General features: G+C 34.9%; 1 protein-coding gene across 1 annotated transcript in view; it reads left to right on the top strand.

Moving 5' to 3' along the window:
- Nucleotides 1-543: 543 nt before the first annotated feature.
- Nucleotides 544-27,645, top strand: part of TMEM232 (transmembrane protein 232) — a gene marked incomplete at its 3' end in the record, with an annotated part of 109,389 nt that continues 82,287 nt past the window's right edge. The window contains 6 exon segments of the mRNA XM_079918633.1: nucleotides 544-624; nucleotides 17,858-17,969; nucleotides 22,525-22,630; nucleotides 24,431-24,493; nucleotides 24,496-24,567; nucleotides 24,570-24,583. Of these exon segments, the coding sequence (XP_079774759.1) occupies nucleotides 557-624; nucleotides 17,858-17,969; nucleotides 22,525-22,630; nucleotides 24,431-24,493; nucleotides 24,496-24,567; nucleotides 24,570-24,583 (435 nt within the window). The 5' untranslated portion in view covers nucleotides 544-556.

The raw sequence follows: 27,645 nt of genomic DNA, 5'->3' as shown, positions 1-27,645 counted from the left end.
AAAGAACTTTACCATGCTTTCTGTTTTTTTTTTAAAGTTACTTGTAATCTAATGAGTATCACAAGCACTTAGGTAAAGCTTCCCATATGCCAGGTTCTTTTCTAACCGATCTACATACATTGAGCTATTTATTTCTTCCCACAACTCTCTAAGGAGGTACTATTCCCATTGTACAAGTGAGGAGACAGTCACAGTTAAGTAAATCAGTTAGTCTGGTTGTATTCTCTTAACTACTATGCTGTGCTGTTCTTTCAGTGGTTTTGATGATAAAACTGTTAAGTATAATAAAGACTGAATATTATATGAAAGGATAAGTTTATAATAGTAATATCATAGAAATAACATGGACTTTCAGTTCAAAGTTGGGTTTGACTCCTAGGTCTGACAGTTTAAATTCTTCCTTAATATAATTTTGCCTTTAAGCCTGATTTTTTTTGTTGCCACCCTTTTCCCCATAAATCATGAATTTGCGTGATGTGCATTATTTGGTACTGTGAGTGCATTTGTCTTCCAATATAAAATTTAATATTTCTCTTTAGGTTTACGATCCGTGAACATGCCTGCTAACAAATCATCTGTGATTAATAAATATGGAGTAGTATGTTCCTCTTATGAAAAATCAAAGTAAGTTTGAAAAAAATTTCATATTGTTAAAGTAGTAGACCCATATATATTGTAGAATTTAGAAGGTTACAGAAAATTGAACAGTAAAAAATAATCACTCATAGTTCAATATCTAAGAATAAAAATGTTAAGGTTTACTATTTTATAAATAAATAGCTTTGGAATGATTTTTTGTAATGATTATTTGTAAAGATCATATATTTATAAAATTTTGAATTCTATACTTTTTAAACTAAGCATTTTTTCTATAATCAGTCTTAATTCATTTTTAATTAATTTTTGGCTGCATTGGGTCTTTGTTGCTGTGCGCGGGCTTTCCCTGGTTGCGGCAAGCGGGGGCTACTCTTTGTTGCAGTGCGTGAGCATCTCTTGCAGTGGCTTCTCTTGTTGTGGAGCATGGGCTCTAGGTGTGCGGACTTCAGTAGTTGTGGTGCGTGGGCTTAGTTGTTCCAAGGCATGTGGGATCTTCCCAGATCAGGGCTCAAACCCGTGTCCCCTGCATTGGCAGGTGGATTCTTAACCACTGCGCCACCAGGGAGGTCCCTATAGTCATAGTCTTTATTTAAAATTAATTAATTTATTTTTAACATTTTTATTGGAGTATAATTGCTTTACCATGGTGTGTTAGTTTCTGCTTTATAACAAAGTGAATCAGTTATACATATACATATGTTCCCATATCTCTTCCCTCTTGCATCTCCCTCCCTCCCACCCTCCCTATCCCACCCCTCTAGGTGGTCACAAAGCACCGAGCTGATCTCCCTGTGCTATGCGGCTGCTTCCCACTAGCTATCTATTTTACGTTTGGTAGTGTATATATGTCCATGCCACTCTCTCACTTTGTCACAGCTTACCCTTCCCCCTCCCCATATCCTCAAGTCCATTCTCTAGTAGGCCTGTGTCTTTATTCCTGTCTTACCCCTAGGTTCTTCATGACATTTTTTGTTTTTCTTAGATTCCATATATATGTGTTAGCATATAGTATTTGTCTTTCTCTTTCTGACTTACTTCACTCTGTATGACAGACTCTAGGTCCATCCACCTCACTACAAATAACTCAATTTCGTTTCTTTTTATGGCTGAGTAATATTCCATTGTATATATGTGCCACATCTTCTTTATCCATTCATCTGATGATGGACACTTAGGTTGCTTCCATCTCCTGGCTATTGTAAATAGAGCTGCAATGAACATTGTGGTACATGAGTCTTTTTGAATTATGGTTTTCTCAGGGTATGTGCCCAGTACTGGGATTGCTGGGTCATATGGTAGCTCTATTTGTAGTTTTTTAAGGAACCTCCATACTGTTCTCCATAGTGGCTGTACCAATTCACATTCACACCAGCAGTGCAAGAGTGTTCCCTTCTCTCCACACCCTCTCCAGCATTTATTGTTTGTAGATTTTAAATCATAGTCTTTTAATTTGCCATAATAATCCATGAAATGCATAAGAGAAAGTATTCAATAACTACTGAATTGTGAAGCATCTTAGTTATTTCTAAGTGCTTGTCTATTTCAAATTAAACCACGATAGAATATTTTTCTGCATTTCAAATTATTTCCTTGGGATAAAGTTTCTGAAATTAAGTTACTAGATCAAAGTTTGTTGATAATTTAAAAATTGTTTGTGATTTTAAGAAATTTTTACAAACTTAAAGAACATGATAGAGTACATAATAAAACTTATGTGTTGACATATTGTTATGTTTGATTCAAATATTTTTCTTTAATAAAGAATAGATCAACAGATAAACTTGAAGCTCTTTGACCACATGTCCTTCCAATTATAATAATTGTGGCATATATTATTTCCATTCATTTTTGTACTTTAACATACAAGAATGTAAAATTGCATTTTCCTGGGCTTCCCTGGTGGTGCAGTGGTTAAGAATCCGCCTACCAGTGCAGGTGACATGGGTTTGAGACCTGGTCCGGGAAGATCCCACATGGCGCAGAGCAGCTAAGCCCATGCGCCACAACTACTGAGCCTGCGCTCTAGAGCCGGCAAGCCACAACTATTGAAGCCCACGTGCCTAGAGCCCGTGCTCCGCAACAAGAGAAGCCACCGCAATGAGAAGCCTGCGCACCGCAACAAAGAGTAGCCCCTGCTCGCCGCAACTAGAGAAAGCCTGTGCACAGCAACGAAGACCCAACGCAGCCAAAAAATAATAATAATAACAACAAAAAATTGTATTTTCCAGTCTATTTCCTAAAGTACATAACTAGGAATGGAATTTTTGGATATACCATTTAGTAAACAGAACTTATTAATTCTGTCTAATGATTAGTCATTTTTGTATTTTGGTTATAAAATCTGTCTCTACCACAAGATCATGTAGATATTGTTATACATTATTTTTTAAAAAATCTTACTGTTTTATCTTTAATACATATGGAAATGATTTTTGTTAGTGGTGTTAAGCGCAGGTCCAGTTTCCCTTTTTTTAATGTACATACCAGCTTGATCAACACCATGTATCGAAAAGAACATCCTTCTTCACTATTTCTCTAGTACAATGATTATGTAAATCAAGTGTCCACATATAGTGGGTATATTTCTGGGCTCTCTTTTCTGTTTCACTGGCCTCTTTGTCCCTTTTTAATATTACCACACTGCTTTAATGACTGTCACTTAGTGATAACATTTAATAGTCAACATGATAGATTTTTCCAAGTTTCTTCTTCTTCAGTGATATCCTGCATATTCTATTTAAAAATTTAAAAAAATTTTATTCAGGTGTAGTTTGCTGCAGTATTAGTTTCAGGTGTAGAACATAGTGATTCAAAATTTTTAGAGATTATACTGCTTTTAAAGTTATAATATTTATATTCCCTGTGGTGTACAATATATCCTGGTAGCTTATTTATTTTATACATAGTAGTTTGTATGTCTTAATCCCCTACCTCTATCTTGCCCATACCTCCTTTCTTCTCCCCACTAGTAATCTCTAGTTTGTTCTCTATATCTGTGAGTCTGTTTCTGTTTTGTTATGTTTATGTTTGTTTTATTTTTTATTCTCCAAATATAAGTGATAACATACAGTATTTGTCTTTCTCTGACTTATTTCACTAAGCATAATAACCTCCAGGTTCATCCATGTTGCAAACAGCAATGTTTCATTAATTTTTATGAATGAGTAGTAGTCCATTATATGTATATACCACATATTCTTTATCCATTCATCTATTGATGAACACTTAGGTCGCTTTCATATCTTGGTTGTTGTAAATGCTGCCAGTGAATATTGAGGTGAATGTATGTTTTCAAATTAGTGTTTTTGGAGAATTCCCTGGTGGTCCAGTGGTTAGGACTCTGCGCTTTCATTGCCAAGGGTGCTGTTCTGTCCCTAGTTGGGGAACTAAGATCCCACAAGCCGCGTGAGGTGGCTAAAAAAAAAAACAAAAACAAAAGAAAAACCAAACAATGCCAGAACAAGTCAGTGTTTTCATTTTCTTTAGATGTATACCTGGAAGTGGAATTGCTGGATCATGTGGTAGTTCTTCTTTTAGTTTTTTGAGGAACTTCCACATAGTTTTTTACAGTGGCTGCACCAATTTACATTCCTACCAACATTGTACAAGTGTTCCCTTTTCTCCACATCCTCACCAACATTTGTTATTTGTGGTCTTTTTGATGACAGACATTCTGACAAGTGTGAGGTGATACCTCATTGTAGTTTTGATATGCATTTCTCTGATTAGGGATATTAAGCATCTTTTCATGTGCCTGTTGACCAGTTGTATGTCTTCTTTGGAAAAACGTCTATTCAGGTCTTCTGCATATTTTTTAATCAAGGTGTTTGGTTTTTTTGATATTGAGTTATATGAGCTGTTTATGTATTTTGGATATTAACCCTTTATCAGTCATATCATTTGCAAATATTTTCTCCTATTCGGTAGGTTGTTGTTTCTTTTTGTTAATGGTTTCCTTTGTTGGGCAAAAGCTTTTAAGTTTAATTAGGTTCCATTTGTTTATTTTTGCTTTTTCCTTTGCCTTAGGAGAAATATCCAAAAATATATTGCAACAATTTATGTTAAAGAGTTTTCTGCTTATGTTTTCTTCTAGGAGTTTCACAGTTTCCACTCTTACATTTAGGTCTTTAATCCATTTTGAATTAATTTTGTTTATGGTGTGAGAAAATGTTTAATTTCATTCTTTTATATGTGGCTGTCCAATTTTCCCAGCACCACTTATTAAAGAGACTGTCTTTTCCCCATTGTGTATTCTTGTCTCCTTTGTCATAGATTAGTTGGCCATAAGTGCATGGGATTATTTCTGGGTTCTCTATTCTTTTCCATTTATCTATGTGTCTGTTTTTGTGCCAATACCATGCTATTTTGATTACTGTAGCTTTGTAGTTTTGTCTGTGAAGTCAGGCAGTGTGACACCTCCAGCTCTATTCTTTCTCAAGATTGTTTTGGCTATTCAGGGTCTCTTGTGTTTCCATACAAATTTTAAAATTATTTGTTCTAATATTGTGAAAAGTGCCATTGGTATTTTGATATGGATTGCATGGAATCTGTAGATTGCCTTGGGTATTTTGGTCATTTTCACAATATTAATTCTTCTAATCCATAAACACAGTATATCTTTCTATCTGTGTCATCTTTAATTTCTTTCATCAGTGTCTTAGTTTTCCCAGTACAGGTCTTTTACCTTCTTAGTTAGATGTAAATTTTTATAGAGGTACTGTCTATCTTTTCTTAGATTTCTTCCTATGTATTTGGTATTTGTGATCCTGCTGTAAGTTTTATGCACATATTGAAAAAAATATGTCTTCTGTAGCTGCTGCCAGAAGAAAGACAATTGATTTTTGTGTATTGATTTTACATATGGAAATACTGCTAAATTCTCTCATTAATTCTAAACATGTTTATCTCAGTCTCAATTTAAAAAGAATACTCTAAACATTTCATGATTAAGCATGATCTTTTTTGAAACTTTATCTGACACTTAAATTGTATTTTGTGGTGTTTTTTTTAAATTTAAATCTCATTAGACTTCATTACTATTTTAAGCAGTTAATTTTCCTTTATATTTTATTTATTGTTCATCACTTTCCTTGCTTTTCATTCTTTGTTACTTCCTAGATCTGGTTTTTCTTTTGCCTGATGTACAATTTTTTTTTGGCCACGCTGCGCAGCATGTGGGGATCCTAGTTCCCCAACCAGGGATCGAACCTGTGCCCCCTGCAGTGGAAGCATGGAGTCTTAACCACTGGACTGCCAGGGAAGCCCCAGATGTACAACTTTTTGAACTTTGCTTAGTGAGATTTCGTTGTCGAGAAAAATCTTAGTTTTTGTTAGTCTGAATATACCTTTATTTTATTCTTATTTTTGGAAGAAATTTAAAACTGAACATGGAATTGTCTTTGGTCTGTTATAACTTTTATTGTTTTTCCCCCCAGAACATTGATGATATCGTTCCACTAACAGCTTCCATTAGTGCTGTTGGGAAGTTAGCTGAAATTTTGATGCTATTTCTTTAAAATTTAATCTGTTTTCCCCAACTTTGGGTGCTTTAAAAAATTTCTTATTCTCTTGTATCCTGCAATTTTACTATGATGTGTTAGAATGTAATTTTAAAAATATTCTACTTAGATTTCTTGTGCCTTTTGTATCTGTGGACTGTGTCTCTCTTTTGTCATTCCTGAAAAAATATCAGATATTGTTCCTTTAGATATTACCTTGACAACCCATTCTCTCTTTTTCTGAGACTGTTGATTGAATGTATATTAGACCATCTCATTTTATATTTCATATCTTTTATTTTGTCTCCATTTTCTATATTTTCATCTCTTTCTACTGTATTTTGAATAATTCTGATATGTGCTCTGTTTTCCCATGACTAACTCTCTCTTGTTACCAATTTATACATTGAATTTTAAAAACTCTATCTTACATTTCTAGCAATTCATTTATTTTTCTTCAAATCTTCTATGTAGACTTATAGTTTCTGGTTGCCTGTACATACTTTTGAGCATATTGTGGAAATAAGTATGATGGTTTTATAATTTGTGTTGATCCAATGAATAGGGTATAAATCTATGTTGAGACTAATCTTCTCAGATATATGTGTATTATTTTTTCTTTCTCTTTTCTTCTCTGTTGAGCAGCAAGGCGGCCTTTTCTACAGCTCCCTGAGGTTGGGAGAAGGGATAGTGATTAGTTCTGATTGCTCTTACCTCGGATATTTAGTCAATGTGGAGGGAGTCTTCTATAACTTTTCCCCACCTTGAAAATCCTGGATTTTTTTTTCTTACTGTGCAGTCATTTAGAAAACACACTTTGTTTTGTATCAGTGGCCTCTTGTATCAAGGTAAACCAGATTCTGCGCCTGGCATCAGCTGTTTGAGATGAAGCAGAGATCTTGGTACCTTGCATGAAAAGACATTACGTTTGGTTTTTTTATGTATTGCCTGAATTGTCATAGACCTTGTACTGTATTTGCTTCACTTATTCTTCTTAGAAACAAGAGCTTTGCGTGCTTAGTGTGGGTTCTGTTGGAGATGCATGTAGGGCTCCATGTAAATCCTTCCAGTGAAGTACTGAAGTCCACCCATTTCTGGACCAAAGGTTATTTTATATCTTTCTCACAGAAGCTGCTCTTGAGGGTTTCTTAATTTTTTTAATATCTGGAGACTGTAGTCTTCAAAGCTTCCTGAGATATCAAAGCCTGAAATTTTTCCTTTTTATTAATGTTTTTGACTTTTATATTTAGTAAAATGTGCTCTACAAATGTGCTCTAAATAGTTAAAATATTACGTATTTATAGTATATATGTATATAATAGTATTGATTTTGATATGTATACATTTATAATACCATATAGCTCTATAGTGTGGGCTCTAAATTTGTGCTGTCAGAAGCAGGAAGAAACTTTTCTACACTCATATTTATATTCTTGTCATTTGTTTATTTGATCTGTGATCTGTAGTCTTTGTTTTTCATTTATCTGAATTACTATAATCTTTTAAGTGATTCTAATGGTTGAGACCTTGTAATTAAGTCTGTTAATTTTAACCTAGGACATCTGCACTTGTAGCATTTGGGTTGGCTACAAATGATTTAGCCCAATATATGGTAATTTAGGAGCTGGGAGGCTGTAAAGAGCATGAACACATTCAGTATATATATTGCAGTGTAATTTCCTTAGGGTGAATTGCCCCAAATGCGTTATCAGCAGCTACTTATGAGATTATCTGTATAAAGTAAGTAGGATCTTGCAAGATCTTAGAAACCACAGTCCTCTTATACTTGGGCGTACACCACTGTCTTGGCTCAGATCTCTAGATGGCAGGATATGAGAAGAGGATTAATATTTTAATACTAGATTTGCGGTATACAAATTCAATTCAGTGAAGCTGAAAAAAAAATAAGAAAGTGAGGCAAAAAGGCTCGATGTATTACCACCCTGATCACTAAATCACAACTTGCCTTAAAGAGACACAGCAGAGCCTTGTCTATACTTGACATTTGGAATTTATCAAGACAGATTTCAAGAAAAAAAATCTCAAAATGGACCATAAAATGGAGACTCAAGGAGGGGTATTGATCTCTGCTCCCTCCTGTTCACCCCAGAGGTGCTCACTCATCCATACTTGCAAGTTGTGTCACCCAGCCCTTGCTACTCCAAATGTGGAAGGGGAGGGGCAGCTCAGTGTTTGGGGGCATGAAGGTTATGCAGGCATCAAGTCAGTCTGAGACTCTGCACAATGTGTATGTCCAGTACAGCCACTAATCATGAAGGCCTTCATTTGGGGGAATGTTTTCAGACATCAGATTTTTCTTACCTCTAAACTCAACTCAGTGTCAGTTATTCATAGCTTAATCTAGAGGAAAAAGTAGAGTCATTGCCCAAGTGTCCTATAATAGTTATTCAGTCTTTAGTCTTCCATTGTCCTGGGAACCATGTTTTCCTACAATTATCCTTTTATGTTTTAAAAACTCTTTAGATCTGGGATGTTTTCAAGTCTGTTTCTCACCGTGCTGCACCCCCAACACATTCACCAAAGCACTAAACTTTTCATTAGCCATGGAAGGAGGCACATCGTATCCCAAATGTTGTCCATTACCCCCTTTATCCTCATAGAAAGCTGATGTCAGGATCACAAAAAAGTGATGCGCTAATGAAATGAGTCTTTCCTCCATGGCCTGCCATTTGCTTCAAAAAGGATATCATTGAAAGTTAGTCCCATAGAGCGCCAATGACGATGATCTGAGGAACTATCAGTCAGTACTTCATGAGTGGCAGTTTGTGCCAGTATTTCAGTCTATTTATGATAAACTATGATCACCAATGCAAAGACTGCTAATTGTCCCTCCTCCCATACCAATTTTCTCCTTCTTTTGTATTAATAGAAGTTGTGTTTGGACACATGAGCAACCATTAAAGAATACAATTCTCAGCTTCCGTTGTTTCTAGATGTGGTCATGGGTATAATCCTGGCCAATGATGGATTAGCAGAAGGGATATGTACCACTGGCATTTTGTGCCCTTTTAAAAGGAGTAGTATGTTTTCCTGTTCCTCTCCGTGTCTCTTCCTTTTAGTTGGAATGAGGATGTGATTGCAACAGCTGGAGCAGACATCTTAGACCATGAAATGAAAGTTGTATGTTGAGAATAGCAGAGTAACCAGGTATAAAATGACAGATACCAATATCCTGGAGCTGCCATATCAAGCCTGGATTGCTTATCTTGGTCTGCCGCATGAAAGAGAAATGAAGGTCTATCTTGATTAATTTATCATAATCTTGTCCTTTTAATAGCAGTTAAACTGGTTTCCTCACCCTTGAAATAAATGTTTCTGGGTGTTTTTTGAGGTGAATTTTCTAGAACGAAGCCTCCAAGCAGTGCTCCATAGCTTTGGTTATCACATCAGCTTTATTCTATCGCCAGATGACTCATTTACTATGCAACTGAATAAGAATTAATTTGTTTTTAAGCCTTGATCCAGTTGGCTGAGTAGGGAAGGGTTGGCTATAATGGCCTACATCCTAGGGGATTGTTCCAAAACATAGTGAAAGGATGATCATTCCCTTGCTCATGTACAGTACTGAAATTATTGTTGTTATTAATATTCCTCCACTGACCCTGCTGTGTTCACTCAGACTTGCTGACCCCACTTCCTAACATCTCTATCTCCACCTGAGCCAGCTGATTCTTAGGGTTCTCTGGCAGACACCCAAGTTACAGTAGGAGAACAAGTGTTGCCAGGTTCTACTCCATTTCCTTCTTGGAGATACTGCTACCCTTACAATTTTGGTGAGATCTTCCCCAAGAAGGAGTGTCCTTGATTTCATCAAACCATTCTTTGGGACATTAGAGGAAGATGAACCCATTTTCAACTTCTCTTTGAAGAGACAAAGTTCGAAATTCTTCTCTAAGCAAAAGAATGCAGGCAGAGGTTGTCTATCTTTAGTAGTTAAATATGTCACCTTGGGTACTGTTACCCATGCCAGCCAATCAGTCCTTTCTGGTATTAATAATTACATTTAAAAAGAGATGACATTGAACTTTAGAAGTCTAGATGTTTCTTACAGACAACCTTGAAAGGACCGTTGACTGTTAAATGCAGAATAGAATGATTCCAAATAGAAGAGAATTCATTTAGAAAAGGGACTAGGTTTTTATTCTTGTAAATATTTTTTTTAGCCTTCAGTTTCTTCCAAATGGTTTTCTGTTCAAAATTCAGTCTGTATTAACAGCCCCCTTGCCCCTTATCTGTTTAGAGTTCTCTTTATTCGTAACTACCAAGAAGGAGGGTTTGCGTTTTCAGGGCTTAAGACAGTATTCCATTTGCTAAGACTGAATCAAAATTTAAGATCTAAAGAAAAACAAGGACCTAATAAAAGAATATATCAAACCATAGATATGATGTTTTCAGAAATGAATCTGAGTGGCAATTTCTGGCCTCATACCATAAAGCCTGTTGGATATCCACAATATGAAAATGCTGTAATCAATTACACAGGTATCAGGAACAACGAAATATATTTTCAGTGTCTGACTTCAAAAGCCCATACCCAAGATCAGTGTATCACGGATGCTAAATTTAGGGGAGGCATTTATAGAGTAAATTTATATATATGGCCATTATCACCGACTCTTTTTTTTTTCTTTTTGGCCGCACCGAGCGGCATGTGTGATCTTAATTCCCCCACCAGCGATTGAACCCATGTCCCCTGCAGTGGAAGTGCAGAGCCCTAACCACTGGACTGTCAGGAAATTCCCACCAACTCTTTATTTATGCCTTTCAGATTAATAAATCTGTTCCTGAATTCCTTACACATTCAGCTGTATCATATACATACCTGAAAGGGCTAGACCATTCTTTAATTGTGCTGGTACTTCTGGTTTTTAGGAAGTACCAGCCAAGTTTGTTGTTAGTCAAAATTTCTATCTGTTTCAGTTCCATTTTTTCACCTTCCCATAATACCAAACTTACCAAAGGTATAGCCAGATTAATTTTTTAATTCATCTATTTATTAGCACTATCAAATCTGGATTCTGTTTTTATTTATCTAGTAAAAGTACTCTCTTAATGATCTCTACTGACTTCCTAAACATTAACTCTAATGGTATTTTCATTGTCCTTAGTCTTTATCTCTGCAAGATGTACGTTTTTGATCATGGTCTGCATCTTCAATCTATTCTTGCTTGGTATCTCAGTCTAGGATTGTTTGTTTGCATGGAACAGGCACACATTCAGCTTAACTGAAGCAAAAGAAAAATGTAATGGAAGGATGTAGGGCTGTCTTGTGGAACCTGAGAGTGGAAGGTATAGCCAGGTCTCATTTATTCATTCAGTGTCTCTAAGAGACAATGGAGATAAAATGATCAACAGGTATAGTCTGTATCTATACTAGACTACAAACTCTGGCTGTACATCAGTAAATCATCCAACAAACATGGGTCAGGGCTACGATGGTGATCATATCGCTATAAAACTACATACCCATAAAGAAGAGGCATATAACATTAACTAGTAGTACGTGACAGTTGCATTGCATAATACATGCTGAAAGACCATCATCTGTAAATCACGCTTATAAATTAATACGTAAAATATTCTCCATTTTTCCGACAGCCAACAAATAGCAACCCCTACCTATGCAGTAGTACCCTTATTATCTAGTTAAATGGTGCCAAAATATATGGAATTAACAGTGAGCATGTTCTATATTCATTAAGTGGGATCAGAGAAAAAATTGCAAAGGAAAAGCAAACAAGATATAATGCAGACAAAGGCATATCGTGAAAAACATGACAGAATACTAACATATCTTTTTCTAAAGCTCTGTGCTTTGGGGTATTTTGTTGTCTTGAACAACATTTCAAAAAAAGCCACCTCTTGACTCTACATAAACTATCAGCTCTGACATCAACTAATTAAAAATATTAGCTAATTATTTAAAATCCCTGAAAGAGAGGATTGGATTGGCCTGGAGTGAGCCAGATGTCTACTGTGACCCTATCAGCTATGGCCAGGGTAGGGGAGGATGGAGCCAAATGGTGCTAATGTAGAAGTTAGACCCACTGGCCCAGCAGGGACTATGAGTGATGAACAATTCTCAGAGAAAGTTTACACCCTAAATTGTACAAATATTTGAATTCCATTGTAGTATTTCCCTGAATCGCCTATCATATTTACCATTCTTTTCCTCTTGCCTCCTACCTGTAGGATTTGTCCAAAGATCTCCCTTGATTCTTTTTTCTCAATACTCTTCCTCTTGCGATTTCATAGCTTTGAGTGTGTAGGTGAATCTTAAGTCTTTATTTCCAGATCTTATCCACGTAATGTCTGCCTCACAAGTTCACTTGGATTATAGGCCTCTCCACTTGGTTGTCTCACAGGTAAATCACAGTCAGTACATCCAGAATGGCACAGATCATCTGCCCAGAGTTTTCCGTCTAATTGTCTTGATGCCAACTCTCTACTACTAATCATGTTGGCCCAAAACCATAAGATTATCTCTATGTCCACCCTCACAGTTTCTTTTCTCACATCCTGGTAGTCATCGAGCCCTATTGATTTAACTTCCAACTAATCTCTCACATTCATTTACTTTTCGTCATTATTATTGCCCAAACTGTAGTTCAGACCTTTATTACTTCTTACCTAAATTGTACAAATAATTGTCCAACAGTTTACCAGTAGTCACTCCTCACTCCAAACCATTCAACATCGGACTTTTAAGTTTAGTCATCCTGAAGCACAGCTGTGATCTCATCACTCTTCTGCTGAATAATTCTCTTATTTATCAAATAAAACTCAAAAGTCTATGTGTAATATAGAATTGGTGCCCACTGTAACTAAGAGAATCTAAAATAGCAATGATACTTAAAAATAGTTTATTTCTCTGAATATAGTCAGTCCAGAGCTGGTATGGTGATCCAGGACTTAGATTCCTTATAACTAGCTGGTCTGCTGCACATGACTTACTCTTAAGGGCATTTCATGTTCTATTATGGCTGCTGAAAATCCAGACATCACAGTTGTGCTTCATGCAGCAGAATAGAGGAAGGACAGAAGAAGGGTTTATACACTTTTTCAGGAGACTTCCCAGAACTCTCTGAATTTTACTTATGTTTTACTGGCTGAAACCTTAGACATCTGTGCATACCTAACTGCAAGCAAGAATCTTTTAGTAAGAAAGGGAGGAGAATAGATACTGATGTAGGTAGCTTTAAGTCTACCACAGACTACCATTCAGTGCCATTTGTATGTGTCTCAACCTAACATTTCCATCTTCATTTCCTGTCTTGATTTTAAGCATTCTGTCTCTCTATGCTACATTAAGACTGTTCTTTATTTTTTCTTTCTTTGTTTCTACTTGTGTTAGGGTAAATATGAAGCAACTATAAAAAGAGGTCTCTAATTTCAGAGGCTTAAGTAAGATAGAAGTATATTTATCTGACATATGAATCCAGTGGGTCTAGGCTGACAGGATAGCTCTGCTTTTGGGGTCAGTGAGAAACTCACAACCCTCATTATCTCATAGTTGTACTGATCTGCCTAATCAAAGCCAATTCAGCACCATTTTTGTGTTCCAGTCAACTGGAAGGAAAAAAAGGTTTTATTCTAGGGAAAGTGGCCTGTCTTTAAGTTAAAGGTGACCTGAAATTTGCATATATTGTATCTCCTCACAACCTGCCAGAAAGACTGGGAAATATAGGCACTAGCTGTGTGATCATGTGCAGGAAGAAACAGAGAAAAGATTTTGAAAGGATAATTGCCAATCTGTCACATTCTAGTTCCTATCTTCATACCAAGGTACAGCTCAAGTGCCACTTCTGCAAAGAAGCTTTTTTGAATCTTTAACCAAAAACAGTAATTCTTATAACTAACAGTTATCCAGTGCTGAATCTATGTAAGGAACTAGACAGCGTGTTCCAGTTCATTGTTTTTCAAAATTCTGCAAATTTTGTCCTCATTTCCACAGATGGACAATTATAGCTCACACAGATTAAATGATTAAGCAAAGATTATAGCATCAGGAAGTGTTGGAATCATGACCTTCTAAACTCGACACAGGATTTTATTTCCTTTCTTTTTTTTCTTCAGTGTGTCTCCTTTATGTTACATCATTTGTGATTTGTCTCACTTCCCTCCTAGAATGTGAATTTACTGAGGCCAGGCCTGATTCCTCTCTTAGCCCACATTATATCTAGTGAAATATCTTGTATGTGGGAGGCTTTCACTAAATGTTTATTGAACAAATGAATTGTCAGCTAAAAAAAAGTTCTGAATTCACAGATAACATAAAGTCATTTGGATTGATATCCGTGCAGTCAGAAGACTTTAGTATATTTCCCTTATATGAAATTGGCATGATGACCTTAATTCATTACCTTTCCACAGGACTGTACTTATATACTTACAGTAGATTACATTTATCTTTGTGAAATCTTTTGATAGTTTGAAGAAATTAGAATGTGTGAAGTTAAGATATTTTCCTTTCAAATGCCTATATTTACTTTTTCAAGTTTCCTTTTGCTTCTTATCATGGGTTATGTTTATCATTAAATAAGTATTAATTTGTATAACCCCTATTTGTGATGGGCATGAAATAGTTAAAAAAGCTATATTTATTTCCTGTTAAATATTTATTGACATGAGCTGAGGGAGTCCAGTTAAGGTACTCAATCTCTGTACAGGAAGCTGGAAAGCATTAGCTTTCCATAATTTTAATGATTCACTACAGGCCTCAACTGTACTGAAAGATAGTTGACAAAACTAAAATTATTTATAAAATATATTCTAAGCGTAGAAATTGTATTAGATATTATTTTTACCCTGAGGCTTTACTCTGCTTTAAAAATAAAGTGATACAAATGCATTTTTCTCTATATCCATTTTCCCTTGGATATAGTGTGTGTATTTGTGTGTTTGGAGTGTGTATAGGTGTGTGTATTTGTGTGTGTGTGTGTGTGGCTGTGTCTTTGTGTGTTTGGAGGGGTTTCTGTGGTCGGTGGTAGGGAAATCTGCTTAAACGAGATGGTTTTAATTTGATTTTCCCTATTTATGATGTTAATCATTGTTTCACATAGTTATTGGCCACATGGATTTCTTCTTTTGTCAATTACCTGTTTAAGCCTCTTCTCTATGTTTCTATTGTTTGGGAGTTCTTCATATATTCTGGTTATATTATGGATATGAGCCCTTTGTCAGTTACATGTGTTGAAAATATGTTCTTCCATTTGAAGTTTTGCCTTTTAATTCTCTTAGGATGTCTTTATATAGATATATTTACAAACAGAGGTGGTAATCAAAATGTTTAACTATTGATATAGTGTGGAGATTGATAAATCAGAATAGTGCGCACCTACTAAATATCAGGCCTATGTACAAGGATTTTAAAAAATTACAGAATCAGTTAGCGTGGCCAAAATTATACTGGAAGTGATGGGAAGTGTCAGTCAATAAAGACATTGTTGCGTTTGTTGGGTACATCCATACTACTGCATGTTAGGATCAGTTGAACTTTAATGTCTGATAAATTTAATGAAGAAAGCATGCTACAGTGTTGCATACATGGTTCTATTTACTAAAAACAGTACACATAGGTTGGTTTATATTTGTGAGCATTGAGGATACACACTGACCCATTAATCTTGGCTATTTCTAATGGGTAGAATTGGAGACGGTAGGGTTGGGATGCATCCCTGAATGTTTGGTTTGTTATAAACAGCACTGTTATGTTAATACTTTTGAAGAATCTAATTTCTAATGAAAATTAGAAAAATTTAAATGGATAAAGGGACTATCTTATTCCCATAATACTCTGTACAAATGGGAAGACTGAAGCTATTTTGGACTCTTCGCGAGGAGTAGGTCCATGTCGATCAAAGATATGTCATCCCAGATGACTGTTGAGAAAGAGTTTTCAGCCAACCTTTACCATATACATCTAACCTCATATCTCCAAGAGCAAGATAACAGGTAGTCAAGAATGAAGTTATTCATTTCAAATGCCCAGTTCTAGCAGACTTTGTGAGTTCTAACACCTCAACTCTTCTGCTATTTTACTATACACTGCTTGAGGGCAAGGTTGTTGGTTTCACCGTTGTATCCCAGTTCCAAGGTTGGTAGCACCTGATACATAGAGATAGTCAATAAATGCTTACTGATTGAATGATTGAATAAATGCCTACTTTAGGGTGACAGTTAAAGAGCTGGTCATTTCATTAATTGTTCTTCACTGGGATATATATTTGGCTCTAGTTTACAGAGCATCATGGTTTTATCTCTGCTTATCCTGTGATCTTGTGGCACTGTGATTAATTTTACATACATCTGTCTTCCCAGTTGGACTATGAGTCACTCAGAGGCAAAATTTGATTTTTATTCGTGTTTTTTTCCTATATGCCACAGAGCAACTAATTCAGTAAGCTGTTGAAAGATGTTTTATTTTCTCAGATAACTCCTTTAAATCGTATGACTCCAACAGTTATTTTATCACATAAACAACTCATTGACTCTACTACCCATTTTCTATTCCTCTGATATCACTTTTGATTCCATGCCATTTTAAACGCTGTGGTACATCATTATAATCACTTTACTCATTCTCTTGCATACAGCCTCAACTTTTCTCACTCTTCTTTGAAATACTTGTCTACCTTCTCTACACTTTGCCCATGGGATCCTTTCCATTCACAAGGCTTTAAATGCCATATGTGTGCTAATGACTCAAAAATTGATATATTTAGCCTGAACCTTTCCCCCAAATGCAGACTCATATCTAACTGATTACTCTGCGTCTCCATTTGGATGGCCATGGTCATCTCAAACATAACATGTCCAATACTGAACTTATTCTCTACCCTCACCTCAAATCTGCTCCTCTAGCAACCTTTCCCATCTTGGTAAACAGCAATTCTATCCTTTCCGTTACTCAGTTAATCATGACTCCTTTTTTTTTTTTTTTCTCTCATGCCTATTTCTAATTCATTGGGCAGTCTGGTTGGAGCTAATGTCAAAATATATCCATTATCCAAACTCTTTGCTTTAATTACTTTGCTATAATTCTGATCCAAGCCAAATTACCTCTCAGCTAAGTGTATATGTGCTCTCTCCCTTGCTACCTCCCCACCCTCCAGCTCTCAACACAGCATCGGAATGATCCTGTTAAAATATAAGTTGAATTATGCCACTCATCTTATCAAAACCCGGCAATAGATTCCCATCTCATCCAAAGTTAGTATGGCTTCTTGTCACCTCTCTGACCTTACTACATACATCTTTTCTGTCTTGCCTACTTTACTTCAGCCACAGTTCGACTGATTCCACTTGCACGGAGGGAATAATGCTTTAGCTTAAATTGAACCAACACTGAAATATGTGAGGAGATAAATCAGTCTTCAACGTAATGAAGCTATGCTGGATTTTTTTCAAAGGCTACAGAGTTCTTCAATATCATGAGAATTATATTTCTCAATCCAAGAGTATGATAAGATCAATCTAGGAGACCTGTGTATGTATGTGTGTGTGTGTGTGTATATATATATATATATATATATATATATATATATATATATATATATACACACACACATACACACACATATATATACATAAATATTTTACTGATTTTTGTGTGTGTGAAACTTTCTCATTAAGGTAAAGTGCTTTTTCAGAAAATAGATACACTTAGCCACTGGATGTTTGATTAATTATTTGGAAGTGATAGCTATAATTATTGATTTTTTTTTTCTTTTTTGGTTTAGGCCACCATTTTCAATCACAAAAGAATTCATCTTGAGACCCAACCAAACAAAAAATCCAAAAGAGGAGGAAGAACTGTTGGACATAGCTAGAAAAAACCTTATCAAATGTAAGGTAATGGCACACTATTGATTACTTTAGTATGTGAACTTTCTCTTCCAGTTGGTGGATGATTACCTGTTCTAAAATATTGAAAGAAAAAGATAAGAATACACCTTTCTTTAATCATAAGTAGGCATAGTTAAAAATACTAATGCAAATTAAAGTTAAAACTTATGACCAAATTATTCAATGTCAAATGGCTTTTTGGATGAAGATTCTTCATAAATTATTGGAGAATATAGTTGTTGGCACTAATCCAAGAGCTCACAGCAAAATATCAACGGCTGGTAAATAAATTTTTGTTTATGAAAATTACACTTTTTACTAAAAAAATGTTAACTGATATATGATGTTTCCTAAAGAGGAAAGAAAGGTCTCCTAAACATTCACTATATATGCACAGAGTACTCTGTTCTTTCTCTGTAACAAATTATTCACCTAACTTGTAGAAAATACATTCTTTAAGAATATGTCATTAATTCACAAAATTTCAAACACATATAAAAACAGAACAGAAAGTAAAATAAGTCCTTCTTTTACCTTTTCTTCATTAAATCCAGTTTAAGTTTTGGCAGAGAAATAATATACATATGATTTTGCTTTAACACTAGATAACTGGTGAAATAAAAGCTGCACAAAACTGAAGCATAAATTAAGTCAACAATTTTTTTGTGGCTGTTGTTTCCCAGCATTTTGGCTCATGATTGACCATATTTAAAATTTTTTTAAAAATCCATGAAAAAAGTTGATTAGAAAAAAGAATATATTAGCTTTGCATACAGATAGTTGCCAGCAGGTACATTCATCAGTGAGTTTCTCTTCAGTTGGCCAACTGGGGCAGCCCCAGGAATGGTCACATTAATATAAGAAGGGAAATCTTCATATCTCTGTTATGTTCACTAACCAGTCCATCCACAGTGAAGTAGCTGGAGTGCTCCAGAAAATTGGCATCAAGCTATTTTTTTCAATATGGTTACCCTTTTAAAATCAGAGATGCATTCTCTTGGTGAGGAAATGAGACAGAAATAATCCCTAGAAAGAAAGAGTGAAAATTATTTTCAGCAGACACTGATATTACTCAGAATATTAACATTCTATACATTTTAACACTAATACAGTTTACATAAAATGTCAAAAAATAAATATAATAAACGTAAAAATATACAGCTTTAAGAGCATCAGCCTCATAGAATGACTTTCAGAATAAAGAGATAATACAAATAAATAAGTGAATAAATAAAAAATGAAAATAAATGATAAAATAGTAATAAAATACAAATGATAGAATTAATAATAAAATATAAATAATAATATATCAATCATATATATATAAATAAATATATAGATAGATCAATAAAACAAAGAGCTGGGCTCTTGAAAGGGTAAACAAAATCAACAAACCTTTAGCCAGACTCACCAAGAAGAAAGAGAGAGGACCCAAATAAACAAATTGAGAAATGAAAGAGGAGAAATAACAACTGATACCACAGAAATACAAGAAATTCACAAGAAAATACTATGAACAGTTATATGCCAACAAAATGGACTACCTAGAAGAAATGGACAAGTTTCTAGAAACATACAGCCTACTAAAACTGAGTCAAGAAGAAACATAATTTGAAGAGACTGATCACTAGATCTGAAATATGTAATAAAAAAACTCCCTGCAAACAAAAGTCCAGGACTGGAAGGCTTCACTGGGGAATTCTGCCAAACCTACAAAGAACTTATACCTATGCTTCTCAAACTCTTCCAAAAAACTGAAGAGGAAGGAACATTCCCAAAGTCATTCTCTGAAGCCACCATCACCGTGATGCCAAAACCAGACAAAGACACTACCAAAAAAAAAAAAAAAAGAAAATCACAGGCCAATATCTTTGAATATAGATACAAAAATCCTCAGCAAAATATTAGCAAACTGAATCCAACAACACATAAAAGGATTGTACACTATGATAAAGTTGGAGTCATCCCATAGTCACAAGGATGTTTCAGCATATGCAAATCAATCAATGTTTTAAACCACATCAACAAAAGAGAAGATAAAACAACAACATGGTCATTGCAGAAAAGCATTTGATAAAATTCAACATCCATTCCTGATAAAAACTCTCACCAAAGTGGGTATAGAGGGAGCATATCTCAGCATAATAAAAAGCCACTTATGACAAACCCACAGTCAACATAATACTCATTGGTGAAAAGCTGAAAGCCTTCTTGCTAAATTCTGGAAAAAGACAAGGATGCCCACTCTTACCGATTCTATTTAACATAGTGTTGGAAGTCCTAGGCACAACAATCAGACAAGAAAAAATACCCAAATTGGAAAGGAAGAGATAAAATTGTCATTGTATGCAGATGATATGATACTCTATATAGAAAACCCTAAAGACTCCACACAAAAACGATTAGAACTGATAAATGAATTCAGCAAGGTAGCAGGATACAAGATTAACATACAGAAATCTGTTCCATTTCTTTACAGTAACAAGGAAATATCAGAAAGAGAAAGTAAAAAAAAAAAAAAAAATCCCATTTAACATCATGTCAAAAAAAATACCTAGGAATAAACCTGACCTAGGAGGTGAAAGACTTACATGCTGAGAACTATAAAACATTGATAAAGGAAATTGAAGATGATTCAAAGAAATAGAAAGATATCCAATGCTTTGGATTGGAAGAATTAATATTGTTAAAATGGCCATACTGCCCAAAGCAATCTACAGAATTAATGCTATCCCTATCAAATTACCCATGAGATTCTTCACAGAGCTAGAACTAAGAATCCTAGAATTTACATGGAACCACAAAAGACCAGAATTGCCAAAGCAATCCTGAGGAAAAAGAATAAAGCTGGAGGCATAACCCTCCCAGACTTCAGATAACACTACAAAGCTACAGTAATCAAAACAGTGTGGTATTGGCACAACAGACATATGGATCAGTGGAACAGAATAGAGAGCCCAGAAGTAAATCCACACACCTAGAGTCAATTAATCTTCAATGAAGGAGGCAATAATATGCCATGGGCAGTCTGTTCAACAAGTGGTATTGGGAAAACTGTATAGCCACATGTAAATCAATGAAGTTACCCTCACACCATAAACAAATATAAACTCAAAATGACTTAAAGACTTAAATATAAGACATGACACCATAAAACTCCTAGAAGAGAACATTGGCAAAACATTCTCTGACATAAATTATACCAGTATTTTCTTAGGTTAGTCTCCCAAGACAATAGAAATAAAAGCAAAAATAAACAAATGGGACCTAATCAAACTTATAAGCTTTTGCACAGCAAAGCAAGCCATACACAAAATGAAAAGATAACTTGTGGACTGGGAGAAAGTATTTGCAAGTGATGCAACTGACAAGGTCTTAGTTTCCAAAATATACAAAACAGCTCATACAGCTCAATATCAAAGAAACCCCAAACAACCCAATCAAAAAATGGGCAAAAGACCTAACTAGATGTTTCTCCAAAGAAGACATACAGATGGCCAACAGGCACATGAAAAGATGCTCAACATCACTAATTGTTAGAGAAATGCAAATCCATACCATAGTGAGGTATCACCTCACACTGATCAGAATGGCCATTATCAAAAAGTCTACAAATAACAGATGCTGGAGAGGACATGGAGGAAAATGAGCCCTCCTACATTGTTGGTGGGAATGTAAATTGGTGCGGCCACTATGGAAAACAGTATGGAGGTTCCTTAAAAAACTTAAAATAGAGTTACCATATGATCCAGCAATTCTACTCCTGGGCATATATCTGGAAAAGATGAAAAGTCTAATTCAAAAAGATACATGTACCCCAATGTTCATAGCAGCACTATTTACAATAGCCAAAACATGGAAGCAACCTAAGTGTCCATTGACAGGTGAATGGATAAAGATGTGAGATATACATATATATATATATATATATATATATATATATATATATATATATATATATATAAAAGAATATTACTCATCTGTAAAAAAGAATGAAGTATTGCCATTTGCAGCAATATGGATGGATTTGGAGATTATCATACTAGGTGAAGTAAGTTAGAGAAAAATATCATATAATATCACTTACATGTGGAATCTAAAAGAATAATACAAATTAACTTATTTACAAAACAGAATCAGACACACAGACATAGAAAACAAACTTATGATTACCAAAGGGGAAAGTGTCAGGGAGGGATAAATTAGGAGTATGGGTTTAACAGATACACACTACTATATATAAAATAGATAAACAACAAGGACTTACTGTACAGCACAGGAAACTGTATTCACTGTCGTGTTATAACCTATAATGGTAAAGAATCTGAAAAAGAATATATATTTATTGATGTATATGTATAACTGAATCACTTTGCTGTATACCTGAAACTAAAACAATACTGTAAATCAACTATATTCAATAAAAACAAGTAAAATATTAATAAATTATAAATAATAAAATAAATAATAGAATAAATAAAATATAGATAATAAAAATAAATAAATATTAAATTTAAAAGCTGTACATTTTTGTTTGCCTCTTTTATCTTCCCCATAACAGAGGAAATTGGGTCTCAAAACCTTAGGTACTGGGAGGCATGTACATCTTCCTATGACATGGACTGAAGTAGTATATCTGGCTCAGTGCAAAGGAGAAATCCAAGATGGTATGTCCTCTAACTGAGCTCTTCTTAGTTACCCTAAGTGTTTTCTAGATTAGAAGTGAAGACATAATTTGAGAACTTTAATATTTAGAAATTGTGCAGGAGCCAAGGAAAATCTGCCTTTCTCTATTGAAATACCTGACAATGTTTTATTATGAAAGGTCCTTTTGTAATTTTGAATTTATGAATTTGGCTGCTCAACTTTTTAATTGCAAAATTGTTTTAAAAACTTTTGCTCAGCAGAGTCTTTATTGCTTTTTTCTAAAATTAGTAACTAATTAAAAAGTAATATAAAATGTCATTTAGTGATTTTCAATAACACTAGGCACTATACAGAAATTCGTTTCTGCATTTTATAATTCTTACTCATAAAACATTAACCAAATGGCCATTTGTTTTTCACTTGTTTTAAACAGCCATTTTACTCATTACCTTTTCATTTATCACGTATTTATGTCTCCTTTTAAACCACCCTCCAACCAATCTAAAAAAGAAATTAAAAAACATTATTTTTAAGGAAATAAAGTTTCTTCTATATTATTCTAAATTTTATGTGTATGCCTTTTAAAATGAGTTTTAGAATGTTGACCATATGAGGTCAGAGAGTATTTTCCCTTATAAATTGGGTTTTGTAGTGCTATCTGGGAGCTTTCAAGCAACAGGAAGAATAAGAATGATTTTGTATTTAACTTGCCTTTATGGCACTTCATCACAGTGCTATCCACAGCCTGACCCTATTAAATGTTTAAATGATATTGAAGTAAACAATCTCGGCTTTCCAGCAACCAGCAGCCCCTTGCTCTTCTTTGTCAATTAAACCTCAGTTTTGTTCATGAAAGCGCTTCAAAATCTTTGTACAGGCACATTCTTGGAGATATTGTGAGTCTGGTTCCAGATCACCATAATAAAGTGAATATTGTAATAAAGCAAGTCACATTAATTTTTTTGTTTCACAGTGCATGTAAAAGTTATGTTTACACTATACTGTAGTCTGTCAAATGTGCAATAGCATTATGTCTGAAAATGTACATACATTAATTAAAAAATAATGCTGTTGGAAAAGTAGCACTGATAGACTTGCTAGACGCAGGGTTGCCACAAACCCTCAATCTGTAAAAAATACAATATCTGCAAAGCATAATAAATCAAAGTGAATAAGATGAGTTATGCCTGTAATGACATGAGGTGCAGTGTTCTGTAGGGCCTTAGCGCTATATTCTTCCTTGTTCAGCTCCATTGGGCCTTATTTCCTCTGCTTTGATTTTCTAGTCTTCTACTTTTCTCTTTTATAGCACTTATCTTGAGCACTGTCTTTTGTCATCCAGTTCTGTCCTATTTCCCCACCATTATATATGTGGCCTAGTGATCTATTTTGTGTGAGGTGGAGCTCCTAGGGCATTTCTCTCTCTCCTTGCCTCTTCCCCCTCCCTGCCCTCCCCCACCTCTGTAGTCTCTCCGGCTTAGTGACTTCTGAGTAGTTGAATGTCCTACATGGCAGCTTAGAATTCCAAAGGTAGTATCTTGACAAAGAGGTAGAGGGGGCAACTGTATTGCCTTTTCTGATCTAGACTTGGAAGTCATACAGTGTCACTTCTGCCACATTCTATTAGTTAAAGCAGTCACAAGGCCTGCTCAGGTTCAAGGGGAAGGGGGCATAGACTTCACCTCTTGATGGGAGGGATGTCAAAGATATTAAAACCACAATGTGGTCTTGGTGACTGAGCAAAATAGTTAATTAGAAGACTTAATTGTAGTATGTAGAAAAGCAGCATAATTTATAAATTATACTTTTTAATATTTCAGAAGCTTTAAATATGCTTTATGCTTCCCTGGACCATGCTACCTTTGATTACGATCTGCCTGCCTTAATTTTGTTGCGGAATCAGTTTTGTATAGACTCTGTTGTGATGCATTCCTAAAGACGTACTTATACTCAGTTGAATAAAGCTGGCAAAGGTAAGTTTTAAAATAATTTTAATGTGTTTTAATTGCTACATGTAGTACATCTAACCACATGATATCTGTTTCAGGAGCTAAACAGGCCATTTGGTTTTATTACAGAATATTCTCGTTTGGTAGCTTATTTTAATCTCCTCTAAATGTGGACATTACATTATTGCTTGATATGCAGATGGAGGTAGTTGAGAAAATACAGCTTCACCAACTATGTAAGAAAATAGCATTTAATTAAAAATCAAGTTTGCACTTATTTCTGAGTATATATAGCTTTTCTCCTCTCTCTATTTTGTTTAACATCTTTATTGGAGTATAATTGCTTTACAATGGTGTTTTAGTTTCTGCTTTATAACAAAGTGAATCAGCTATACATATATCCCCATATACCCTCCCTCTTGCATCTCCCTCCCACCCTCCCTATCCCACCCCTCTAGGTGGTCACAAAGCACCGAGCTGATCTCCCTGTGCTATGTGGCTGCTTTCCACTAGCTATCTATTTTACATTTGGCAGTGTATATATGTCAATGCCATGCTCTCACTTCATCCCAGCTTACCCTTCCCCCTCCCTGTGTTGTCAAGTCCATTCTCTACACCTGCGTCTTTATTCCTGTCCTGCCCCTAGGTTCTTCAGAACTTTTTTTTTTTTTTGATTCCATATATATGTGTTAGCATACGGTATTTGTTTTTCTCTTTCTGACTTACTTCACTCTGTATGACAGACTCTAGGTCCATCCACCTCACTACAAATTGTTTCTTTTTAAGGCTGAGTAATATTCCATTGTATATATGTGCTACATCTTCTTTATCCATTCATCTGTCGATGGACACTTAGGTTGCTTCCATGTCCTGACTATTGTAAATACAGCTGCAATGAACATTGTGGTACATGACTCTTTTTGAATTATGGTTTTCTCAGGGTATATGCCCAGTAGTGGGAATGCTGGGTCGTATGGTAGTTCTATTTTTAGTTTTTTTAAGGAACCTCCATACTGTTCTCCATAGTGGCTGTATCAATTTACATTCCCACTAACAGTGCAAGAGGGTTCCCTTTTCTCCACACCCTCTCCAGCATTTATTGTTTGTAGATTTTTTGATGATGGCCATTCTGACCGGTGTGAGGTGATACCTCATTGTAGTTTTGATTTGCATTTCTCTAATGATTAGTGATGTTGAGCATCCTTTCATGTGTTTGTTGGCAATTTGTATATCTTCTTTGGAGAAATGTTCTCCTCTCTATTTTAAGGATTGCTAAATGCCACTTTTCCATTTAAAAATGCTGACTGATAATTCTTACATTGTTGCCCGATTTGAGAAGATGAGTTGTTCTCTCAGTATTCTATGTCATTTTAGAGCCATAAGGTGGGAAACCATGTTTATGTAGCTCATGTTTCATAAGGTCCTAGAAGACATATGGTTCTACTTCCTGTGATGATCAAGGTTGCCTGCTGCAAAATTTATTATTAGTCAAAGAAATTTAGCTTAACTAATAGTTTTATTGCAAAGAAAAGCAAGAAGAATAATTTTAAGAATAAAGAAATATATACATATGTATATATCTCAGTTGACATACGTGTATATATATCATTTGAAATTAAGTATGGTATTATTTGCAAAAATATATTTTCTCCTTATTTAATTTTGTTTATGAACTGTTAGAAAATGAGCATGAAGATACTCATGAGTCAGCCACGGCATTTTTGGAAGATATGTATTTCAGACCTTATAAATTAGGTCTAGATCTTCTCTGATATGTTTGGGGGTAAAAGACTTATGGACACCAGGCAGGATACAGAGAACACATAACAGAAATTGAACATGCAAAGAACTGATGCTTTGCTAGAAGAACAGGAGGCAAAGAGACAAGTAAAATTATAATGTCTTTTTCTTCTTTCCTCTTTATTTCCCAAACTGTTCATTATGGCGATATTTAAGAGCTTATATTTATATAATTATTTGGGGATTTCAAATTTATATATAATACAAAAAGATGGGTATATTAGTTTATGATGGAAAAAGAGTGGAGTGGAAAAACATAGAGAAAGTGGCTTTTCTTTCCTTTCCTTCTCAGCCCCTTTACTGACCTTTTTCCATTTCTTGCCTTTTATATTTCTGCCAGCGAAAAAAATGGCTATAAAATAAAGTTTTTGCCATTGCACATATTGCTTATAATTTACGTATACCATGGATTCATTGAATTTTAAAAAGATGCCTGTATCCTCTCATCTGGATGTTTAGACTATTTGCATTGCACAATGATCAGTGCTTTAGCTATATTAGACATAATAACTTATTTAATTTTTGCAAAAGTCCTAAAAGGTAGGTGCTATTATTATCCACCATTCCACAGACTAGTAGGCATTGAGAGTCTAAGTGAATTACCCAAGATCTCAGCAGAGAAGATTTTGAAACCCACAGTCCAGTGGACTCTCAGCTATGATTCTACTCACTTACCTTGGCTCTCAGATTTACTAATTTTAATGCTTACTTTTTATTGTTCTAGATAATATAAATTAGCTAGTAGAAATCAGCATGCTTTATAAGTGCCTTTGATTTCAGGCAAGAAGCCATTTCAATTATCCTGCTTGTCTTTGTAGGAATTTCATTATATATCTAACCGTCAGTTGGAAACTTCCCTTTTGATCTTTTCTTGTTGAGAGAATGGTGTATTTAATGGTATTGCCATAAAGGCATTACTCATCTTAATACACACCATTTTGTTTCTCTTTTCACAAAGAAGTATGTAGCTCAGGGTTGGGAAGAGCCAGAAATACCTGATTCCCTAATATTACTTACTTTCCAATTTTGTGTGCATTCTTTCCTCATTGTTTTCCTCTGAGTGTAGAATCTTAACTACTGATGTCTACTTATTAAAGTATAGGAATAATATATAAGCAACAGTAGTTTTAATATATTTTATTTTATTTTTTATTAATTAATTTATTTTTGGCTGCATTGGGTCTTCGTTGCTGTGCGCGGGCTTTCTCTAGTGGTGAGCGGGGGCTACTCTTCGTTGCAGCGTGTGTGGGTTTCTCATTGCAGTGGCTTCTCTTGTTGTGGAGCAT

Source organism: Stenella coeruleoalba (genome assembly GCF_951394435.1).
Source record: "Stenella coeruleoalba genome assembly, chromosome: 3".
Classification (NCBI taxonomy): Eukaryota; Metazoa; Chordata; class Mammalia; order Artiodactyla; family Delphinidae; genus Stenella; species Stenella coeruleoalba.
Note: the sequence above shows the minus strand (reverse complement) of the source record. Positions and strands in the feature narration are given on the sequence as shown.